This window comes from Strix aluco, chromosome 24, assembly GCF_031877795.1.
Source record: "Strix aluco isolate bStrAlu1 chromosome 24, bStrAlu1.hap1, whole genome shotgun sequence".
Classification (NCBI taxonomy): domain Eukaryota; kingdom Metazoa; phylum Chordata; class Aves; order Strigiformes; family Strigidae; genus Strix; species Strix aluco.
This window is the reverse complement of record NC_133954.1, coordinates 5,492,727-5,502,629: the sequence shown is the minus strand read 5'-3', so window position 1 is coordinate 5,502,629 and position 9,903 is coordinate 5,492,727. Positions and strand designations below refer to the sequence as shown.

Here is a 9,903-nt window from a genome sequence, read left to right as displayed (position 1 = left end):
CCCATTATACCATGCTGGGGAGAGGCATCACATCATCTGGGTCAAACCCAGCAGCCCTGCCCCTCATCTGACACAGCCTACCTTCAGCAAAACCACTCTGCATCTCCCCTGTTCCCTTCCCCTCCATGCCCGCGGCTGCTCTTCCCACCCACACCCCCCTGTCCCTGCTGATGTGGGTGCAAGGAGATGCCTTTGGGCTCCTGGCTGTGGGATGCTCTCCACGCTGCCAGCAGAAGGGTGCCCCTGTTCAACCCATGAGAGGGCTCCAGGGGTTGCTTCCACCATGGGTGTTGCAATCCTCATTGCTCCATCCTCCCATTCCTCTCATTATTCTCATATTCAAGCTAAGATTGGGCCATAGCTCGAGCCCACCCTTCCTGTCCACCCCATCCCCAGGTGACTCCTCTCCTTCCTCTTCCTTTTCTGTCTATACAGATATGGAAACCTTTGTGCACCAGCCTGTTTTCCCATCAAACTCAGCTCAGCTTTTGGATGGTCTCTTTCACTTTGGCTCTTGCTGCTCTGTCTGGTCGGCCTCACAGCCTCTCAGAGTGTTCCCAGCTGGAGATGTGCCCTCACGCCTCAACCCAATGTGGCTCTTTTGCTCCACATTGAGGAGCTTCTTCTCCAGCTTCAGCAGGAGCCAGGCTGAGATTTGCTGCAGGGGAAGATCTGCCTGTGTCAAAGCACAGCTTAGTCCTGGGCTCAGGATGAGCCCTCCTTTCCACAGGGACCCCAGAGAACAGGGCAGTCCTCATGCCCAATGGGGGCAGAAGGAGGGGATTTAAGGTGCAACTGCCTGGGCACCATCTTTCTGCATGCTCTGAGCTCCAGATGACCACCAGCCCTGAAGTCTCCTGCCAGGAGCTTTGCTGCTTAGGCAAAGCCTCCTGATAACTGGCCTGTAACCCCACTGGGGTCAGAGCAGGGCTGTCACCCCCACATGGGGTTGGGGAAGTAACAGAGGCAGGGGACAGCTTCCAGCACCCAAAATGCATCTGTCCCTTTTTTCCAGGTAAGCAGAGGGGACACTGAGTCTGAGGGAATCCCATGCTGATTCCCCTTTATCAGGCTGCTGCCCTGACTGCACCCCCACCAGAAACAAGCTGCAGGCCAGATCCAGCTCTCCCAGTGCTGTGCTCAGCCAGGAGCATCCCACTCTGCTTCCCAGCACCAACCATCAGAAGCCCCCTGCATTGCCCCAGTACTGGCATCAGGCACTGATATACACCCCCTCCCCCAGGTGCAAGAGGCTCACGTCCCCCCAGCTTGGAGGGAGCCCTGCACTCAGGCACAAAGCCAGCAGTCTGGGTAATTACAGATGCTTAATTAGTGACAGCAGGGCGCTTTCTTAACAAAGCAAATTAATTACAAGCAATGTGCTGCATTGAGATCTGAAGGGACTAATGAAGACCAGGACCACCTGGGCTGGCATTACCCACCCCCCCTCACCCACAGGGACACAGCACAGCTCGTGCCACAGAGTCCTCATGCCTTGGCAGAGACATGTTGTCCAGCCAGGATTGGGATGTCACGCCTAACCTTCTGGGGATGAGTTCTCTGCAGAGTAGAGAGATAAAGCCTGTCCCTGTTTGGGGTCACACTGTCACCTGGGATTTGATGACAGGCTTCATGACACCCCCTGATTTGGGGTGGCTCACCAGGAGGAAGCAAATGTGCTGGGGATGTTGGCTTCCTCCCGGCGAGCCACCCCAAAACTATGCATACTGTGGAGCACCCACGCTGAGCACTTGCAGAATCTTCTGGGTTCAAGGGCTGGGATGTGCAGGAGAAACCATCTTGGGAAGCATGGAGCTCACAGCCTCTCCTCCACAACGTCGTAGTACTCTGTGGAGGGAAAAGGGGACCTGCAGGATGTGCAAGGGTCATCCCAGGATATGATGGGTGGAGGGGGTGGGGAGGGCTCAGCCTTTGAATGGGGGCTGCCCAGTTGATGCATGCTTGGGGGCAAGATGTCCCCCATTGAAGGACATGGGGAGAACATGTCCTTACCTGATGCCGGTGGAATGTTGGCCCCCACTGTCCCTGTGGCACTGGGGGGTGGAGGGGGGGGCACTGCACTGCTGGAGAGGAGCAAGGACAGGAGTAAGTGCCAGCCTGGCATCGCCCCTTGTGTCCCAGCTTGGGCTGGAAGTCCTGTTACACCAGGGGCCACAGAGATGTGCATGCAGCCCCACACGGGGTGGCACAAAGCACCCTCATTACTCACACCTCCCCATCCTCCGCTAACGAGCCTGCACCCAGGTACCGCACAGCTGCCCATCCCCGATCCTGCGCTGGGACTGACCACTCCAGGATAGGAGCAGGACTGGGGCAGGGGACATAGTGATGGTGAAAAACCACAGCCTCCTCTTCCTCTCTGGTCTGCAAAGGTACTGCCATCACCTGCAGGGAGGAACAAAAGGCAGGGCTGTGTCAGGCCCCTTTCGGCAGCTGTCTCCCTGGGGCACTGCTCCCCAAAGCACCAGCAAGTGTTCCCACGGAGCCGCATTTGGCTGTGATGCTGCCAGCATGGCTCGATTCTCCCAGAGTCAGGCTGGGTGGGCTTGAACCCACACAAAGCCCTGTGGTCAGCCAGTGTGGGAACCTGGCTGCTGGGGACAAAGGGAGGTGACAGACCCACAGATGGGACCTCAGAACACTGCTGGGAAGAACCCGTTTGATCCAGCCACTGAGATGCAACAGGCAGGGTCCAGTCTTGGCCAGCATGGTGAACTGGTGGGCACTGGGTGGGCAGCACAGGAGGGTGCATGCCTAGAGATGCCAGCTGGCAGTGAGCAAGGCAACTGCCTGCAGCCCAGATCTCCCCCCGCTGAGAAAGCAGCATTTGTTTCCCCCAACGGAGATGAAATGTTTAATATGATTTTGGTTTGAGATGGATTTTTAAGCGAAAGCCCTTGCAGAGCCATCCTGCCTAATGAAAAGTGCTCAGCCTCACTGCTCTGCCGCTGCAGCCCAGTGCTTTACCCTGTCCATGCTGCAGCGTTCAGGGAGGGTCCTGGATCTTCCCAGCTGGGCTAAATTACCTCCAAAGCCTGGATGCAATCTGTGCTGGCAGAGCTGGGGGTCAAACCAGCACAAAGAACCCCAAACCCCCAAGGAGCTGCAGAGCCTGGACTGAGCTGGGCTGAGACCACCCAGCCTCTGTGCCCGGAGGTGTCCCACACTGTGCCAAAGCAGGACACAGTCATCCCACTCTCCTGAGCAGCTCTGGAAAGGTCCTTTTGCCCACCTCTTTGGTCCTTTTGGTCCTTTGGTTCTCTTTGGATCTGTGGTCCCTTTGCCCATCCAGTGTCCCTGACCCTTACCTGGGCAGTGGCTGGGGATGGCCCGAACCCAAAGGATGTCAGTGTCGATACAGCCAGGCTGTTCATCACCACCTGGTGCATTTGGGAGTTTTGAAGCATCATCAACTTGATTAAATCTGCCAGAGAGTAAGGGGTTCTGTGTCAGAGATCAGAGCAAGGGCATGAGAAACGCGGCCATGGGATGAGTGCCTGGGATGGGGCGGCACCAAGGCTTGTCCCTGTGCCCAAGCAGTGGGAGCTAAGCCAGACTCCCCCCACCCCAATTTGGAAGGCCCATGTGGCATTTAAAAATTATTTTGCTTGGCTAAAGCTTTAAAATAGACATATTTTAGCCTTTTCTTCTCTGCAAATGTGATTAAACATCTGGTCTGGCTTGCTGAAGGCTGCTCACAAAAGGTGATTAGTGGTGCTGGAGGCATCAGACTTTCCACCCATTTGGAGGAGAATTGCTCCGGTTCTGGCAGCACTCAGCAGCTTGGCAAGGCTCTGCCTTGGCACTGGGCAAGTGTCCTCGGGGTGGCACCACATGGGGAGTGTGCCAGGGTCAGCTCTGCTTTGCACCACGTCAGCACAGGGGAGCTCAGAAACCCCCTAAGGTGGCAGGAGCTGGGGCCGGACCATGGGGGCTGATCTCCATTCCCAGAAGCAAGCATCTATGGAGCTGGGTCCAGGAAAGGAGCAGGTTGGGGATGCTTAGAGCCTCCTCAGCCCTTGTATGGCTCTGCACAAGGAGCTGGACCCAGAGTGGCTGTGCACGTACAGGTTAACCTGCCAGTCCCCTTGGCTGGACGCCCAAGCCGCAGGACGGCTGCTGAGGGCAGTCCGGCTGCAGAGGAAGCGCAGCGTTTGGCTCTGCAACCCCATTCAAACATCCCTGTTTGCTGCAGGCGTGAAGTTCCCCTGCAAAATGCCTGTAAACTTCCTGGAGGGGATGTCTCTGAGATCCTGCTGGCTTTGCATGAGACCTGTGAGCCCCTGTTAGCTGGAGCCTGGGTGAAAAAGGGTTTGGGCATCCCCGTGCCCCATGTGCCAGATCCCAAAATGCTTTCACAGCTGCAGGAATGGGGTCCCAGGGCACCCATGAGGCAGCTGGCCCTCCAGTGAGGAGCATTACAGCACAACCCAGGAGGTGGCCGGAGCCAGAGCCACGAGGAGGGAGCGGGCCAGCAGCCAGGCATTGAACTGGGAGGAGAAAGCACGCGAAGGCTGGCAGCTCTTAATGGATCCCACCCATCCCTCTGGAAAGGCAGCCAGTCCCCACTACAGGGCTGCGAGGGGCCAGGCTGGGGTCTCCGTTTTCTTTCCACACCAATTTTCAGCGTGGTCTTTCCTCCATGGATTTTTAAAGACAGCTCAACCTTCCCCCCTCCCAGGAACGCTGCACAGCTTCACCCATGCCATGTCGCAGGGACCACAAGCCCCCTCCGTCTCTGCTGTTTGCTCTCCCAGTCCAGATTGTTGGATCCTGGGTTGCACAAGTTTGGGTGAAGCCCCTATAGACAGCTGGTCTTTGCTCCTGCCTGCACATCCCATGGGCTCTGGGGCTGGCATGTGTCCTACTTTGGTCCCACCTAGCATGGTCAAGAAGCCTGTATCACCCTGGCTTTCCCTGGTGATGCTCCCTACACCCACATGAAATGGTGTTTTGGGGAACAAAGAGAGGTGGATTTCAAAAAGCAGTCCAAAACCATTCCCTGGGAGTATCCTGGTATGGCCAAATCCAGCCCAGACTTCAAGGTTGGTAAAACCACCAAAAATGGCATCCCATGGGGCAAAGCAGCCATCAAAGCACAGTGTAGCCAGCCCTGCAAGGCTGCAGGGGGTGGGCACAACCCCCCTGCCTGCCCCTCATCCTTGAAAAGGCTGGGAAAAAAAGAAGAGGATGAAGTTAAGCTGGTTTTATCGCTGACCTCTGCGACATCTACCATCACGCACCTCCCCGGACATGCGAGGGTCTGGTGACGGGGGTCAGGGCACCCATGGTCCCAGGAAGCTGCTGGAGGATCACCACCGGCTGCTGGGGCACTGCCACGGCTTCATGGGAAGATCGCTCAGGTTGGAGCTGAAAGGCAGGAGGGGAAGGAAAACCCCAGGGATCTCCCACTCTTGGTTTAATTTAGTGCTGTTAATGTGGCAGCCAGGGAGGAGAGGGGACAGGAGCTGGTGGCAGGGAGGGGAGCAGTGCTGGCCCCGGGGGGAGCAGGGATGAGAGCCCCAGAGGAGGGGGTGGCTTGCACTGGCTCCTCTCTTTTCAGGGGTGCAGCCCTGCAAGCCTGGATGAATTGCACTCCTTGTAAGTCCCCACCCCTGGGGACATGTCCCTGCACAGAAATGGCCTCCCCAGGGCCCTGGGGTCTGCAGGGAGCAGGAAAACATTTTGCAAAGAGCAGCTTTGCTGTCCCAGACACCAGTGCCCACCCAAAACCCCAACCCCAGCCCCTCTCTCCTCCCACCCTATCCCATTTTTCCCACCCTACCTTCATGAGCCCAGACTATCCCACAGAACCAAACATGGAACTTACCCTGTGAGGGACAACATAGGTCCCTGCTGGGGTGTCCCCCCAGACCCCACGGGGGTCCCCCACTGCCCCCACCTCCATGGCTCGGACAGGCAGGCAGGCAGATGGGGCAAGCAGAGCAGCACCAGGCAGCAGGGCTCGTTGCTATAGCTGCTGGGGTTAAACAAACCCTCCCCAGAGGCTTGGCCGACAGAGGAGTGTCCCTGGGCTGGTTTTCCCTGCAGGGTATCCCCAGGATAACCCCCCACTGCAAAAGGCTGTGGGGCAGGGATGGTTTTGTGCCCCCCAGTGATATTTCTGAGGCTGCAGGACAACCTTCCCCGTGGGGAAGTGAGCTGGAAGCAGAGGGTTGCAGGTTTATCTGAGCCCTGATACTGGTCCCAGTTGCAGGGGAGATCTGGTCCCAGTTCTGGGGCTGCTCAGACCCACTGGCGGCATCTCACGGCTTGTGGCTTTGGGAGGTTTCCTAAAATCCCAGATCTTGGTGCCCTGTGGTCTCTGCAGGTCTCATCCATCACGGCCAGTGGGATACAGGTCTGCTCCTGCCCCGTGGCTCATGCTCTCGGTGCCTCTCTTTCCCAGTCTCTGGGGCTGCATTTCTGAGCAGGGAGATATTTGGGGATAATCAGCCCAAACGCAGCAGCCCCAGGACAGAGCAAAAGTCACTCAGCTGGGGTATAAGAAGGAAAATATATGATGAAAGTTCCCTGCTACCTTCTCCCCAGCTTTGGCCATGTGGGGCCCTGGGACAACCCAAGACAGAGGCGATCCCATCTTTAACAGCCTTTTCTTTGCTGAATACACCTTGCTGAGCCCAGGTGAATGAACTTTCAGCAGTCACAACACCGGTAGCAGTGAGAGCTGCAGTTTAAGGGCTGTTGCCTTGTGTTGTCTTCAAGCCTGCTGCCAGGTCACCTCCTCAGGAAATGGGAAAACAAGGATGGGGTGAGGGCTGGCAGGATGCACTTTCCCATGAGAGCAGCTCACTCCTCGCCACGCCGCCTCTTTGATTGGGACTTATTGAAAGGTCCTTTCAAGCGCTGGCGGAAAGCAGCTGGAGGGGCCGGGAGGCAGCTGTCGCGTGTCCCTCCGGGGCTGAGCCATGTCACCTGTGCCTGGTTCTGGGATGTCAGAGCAAACCTGGCAAGGTGCTTTTTTCAGGGAGTGTTGGGAGACCAGGTCTGGGTGAGAGTCTGGGCTATCTTTGAATGTCAGTCTAGGATTGGATCTACAAGGCTCTGTGGTGTCTCTGTCCAATGGAGGCAACTCTGCCTGTGCACCACAGGTTTGGGGTCTCTGTTGGTGGAGGGAGAAGGTCCTTCCACCCCATGGGGTGTCCCCTTGCAGGTCCTCAGAGACAACATCCCCCTGCACACAACCAGGTGGCTGAGGACATCTCTCAGCCCTGCCAGTGCCACCTGAGGTCTGGTCCCCAGGATGCCCCTGTCACAGCACTGGGTCCCCTGGCTCTGGCTCCCAGCCTCGTGGACCAGTTCGCCAGGGATGCAATGACCAGCGACCACATCCCTCAATGGAAACCCAGAAAAGGCTTAGCACGAGCATGAATTGATTGCACCAGAGCCTGGCTCCAGCCTGCTGCTCTCCCCTACCACAAGTCCCTCCCATGAAGCTCACACGGGGATTTGTGTCCAGCAGACCAAAACCAGCTCGCATTTTCTGTTAATCTCCTCCTGGCCAGAGAGCTCTGCATGTCCAAGCTCATCTCAGGGAAACACTGCGTCTGGGAACAGTATGTCTGCACAAAATATTTAAGTCCCAGCAAACCCATTGCAATGAAAAACCACTTTCTCCCTCCAAACAGCCCAACATTCCACTGGCCTTGGGTATATTTCCTCCACCTCCATCGGCTGCATTTCCCCAGGCTGCTCTTCTGGGTGATTATTTCCATCAATATTACATCCAAAATCTACCATCCACCAATAGCGCAGATCTGGGAACTTGTCCCGGAAACCCAGTGTGCAGCCAGCCCTGCTCACCAGGCAGAAACAGATCTCTCCAAAAACTCTTGTTCTGCCCCAAAGCGACACTAGAGACACCCCCAAATGCCAGGGGAGGAGCGCTCCGAGGCCAGCTGCCTTAGCCCCCAGCCATTGGCTCCAGTCGAGCTATTTTCTGCTTGATTAGATTTTGTTCTGTGTTCCTAATTTCTCCAAGCCCCTCCAGATTATTTCTCTGCCTTTTGTTACAACTCCCAAATTCCCATTATTTGCACATTTAATTACTGTGCTGATTACCCCCTGCTTCTGGCAGAGCCTGCCTTGCTCTGAACAGAGCCTGAGTATCAGTCTTGCTGGTGCTAATATTGTTCTCATCTGTAGGAAGGATTCAAGCGCCAGGGCAAAGGGCTGAGCAGCGTAAAGAAAGTTTCTCCCACTGGTGGGACAACAAGGGGTGGCAAGGGACCTGCTCTGAATGTCCTCAGGCCCCCCATGGCAGCCTGAGCCACTTTGGGGATGTTATTAGCTGCCCTCCTGCATGGAGGAGAGGAGAGGAGAGGAGAGGAGAGGAGAGGAGAGGAGAGGAGAGGAGAGGAGAGGAGAGGAGAGGAGAGGAGAGGAGAGGAGAGGAGAGGAGAGGAGAGGAGAGGAGAGGAGAGGAGAGGAGAGGAGGAGAGGAGAGGAGAGGAGAGGAGAGGAGAGGAGAGGAGAGGAGAGGAGAGGAGAGGAGAGGAGAGGAGAGGAGAGGAGAGGAGAGGAGAGGAGAGGAGAGGAGAGGAGAGGAGAGGAGAGGAGAGGAGAGGAGAGGAGAGGAGAGGAGAGGAGAGGAGAGGAGAGGAGAGGAGAGGAGAGGAGAGGAGAGGAGAGGAGAGGAGAGGAGAGGAGAGGAGAGGAGAGGAGAGGAAGGGAATTTGGGGGTGTTTAGCATGAGTTCACATGAAACCAGGGAGGGTTTTTTGAGCCAAACCAAGCACAAACCGAGTGTGGGTCCAGTGTGACCCACAGCCCCAGTGCACCTTGTGCAGCACTGCAGGACAGGACACAGCCTGGGGGCTCAGCTATGGGCAGGGCTGTGCTTGGCTGCAGCCTGTCAGCATGGCATGTCCCTTTTTAAGTCCCCCATCACATCTGTCATGCCCTCATGAAGAAGAGAAGGTCTGAGCATCAGCGGGAGAGAGGGAGCAGGAGATACAGACACCACACGCCCACCGGTGCATGTCAGCCTGGCTCTCAATCAACACGGTCTGGACACAAAGAAATGCAAGTGTCAAGGCAGGTGTGATGGGGACTGAGAAAGGCAGCCATGGCTGTGCTGTCCCCAGGACACTGCCTAGAGACACCCTTCACAGGTAGAAATGACCCTCTGGCTGGCGATACCACCTCTTCTCACCAAGGAGGTGGGGTGAGGACCCCCATCAGCCCACTCACCTATACTGGGGAGAGGTGACAGCCCAGGACCAGTTTATGCTCCCCATCTTGGTGTGCTTGTTGATGGCACATAAACCATCCACATGTGCATCATAGAAAACCAGGGATCAGGAGGGATCAGAAGATTATAAAGTTCTGGAGGGGATAGACACCACTGTCCCCAGTAAGAGCCACCTTGCCTAACCCAACCCTCAGACTGAGATGTGTGCCAAGAGACACCCTAAGGATGCTTAGCAGATAATTTTACTAGCAGGCCTCACTTCAGAAGCTCTTGAGCCCCTCTCTTACTGTAAGTCTGGAATTTCTTGTTCTGGAAACCCTCACCTAAATCTTCCCCCTAAATCAAACCCAAGGCCAGGAACTCAGCCTTACCCGCTGGTTAGGCAGACAGTGGGGTCCACCAGAAGCTTTGCTGTGGGCCATCGTCAGGAGCAAGTAGTCCTGAAACAGGGTCAGTCCCCTGGGGACCAGAAGGGACAGGCACCCTCTGCCACCACCTTGGACATGAACCCAACATCTGCACCATGTAGGTGCAAGCAGACACCACAGCACAAGCCAGGAGCAGGGGGTGATGCTGCACCAGACATCTGGAGCAGGAACAACGTGATCCAGCCCCTCAGAGCCATGCGATGCTCTCTCTGCACGGGTCTCTGCTTGCAGTGCAAGCAA

At 56.5% G+C, this 9,903-nt stretch overlaps 1 protein-coding gene across 1 annotated transcript; it reads right to left on the bottom strand.

Moving 5' to 3' along the window:
* Nucleotides 1-1,816: 1,816 nt before the first annotated feature.
* On the bottom strand, nucleotides 1,817-5,929 carry PRR29 (proline rich 29). The gene is made up of 6 exons (XM_074849894.1): nucleotides 5,852-5,929; nucleotides 5,265-5,391; nucleotides 3,330-3,445; nucleotides 2,231-2,406; nucleotides 2,014-2,084; nucleotides 1,817-1,848 (listed from the first exon to the last, which is right to left on the bottom strand). The coding sequence occupies exons 1-6, from the start codon at nucleotides 5,927-5,929 to the stop codon at nucleotides 1,817-1,819; spliced, it is 600 nt and encodes a 199-aa protein (XP_074705995.1).
* Nucleotides 5,930-9,903: the final 3,974 nt, after the last annotated feature.

Excerpts from the sequence above, each read along its gene's own strand:
- PRR29 (XM_074849894.1), bottom strand. The coding sequence starts at position 5,929 with ATGGAGGTGGGGGCAGTGGGGGACCCCCGTGGGGTCTGGGGGGACACC. Across the intron at positions 3,446-5,264 it reads ACCCTCGCATGTCCGGGGAG|ATTTAATCAAGTTGATGATG; the intron begins GTGCGTGATGGT and ends ACTCTCTGGCAG. Across the intron at positions 2,407-3,329 it reads CATCCCCAGCCACTGCCCAG|GTGATGGCAGTACCTTTGCA; the intron begins GTAAGGGTCAGG and ends TCCTCCCTGCAG.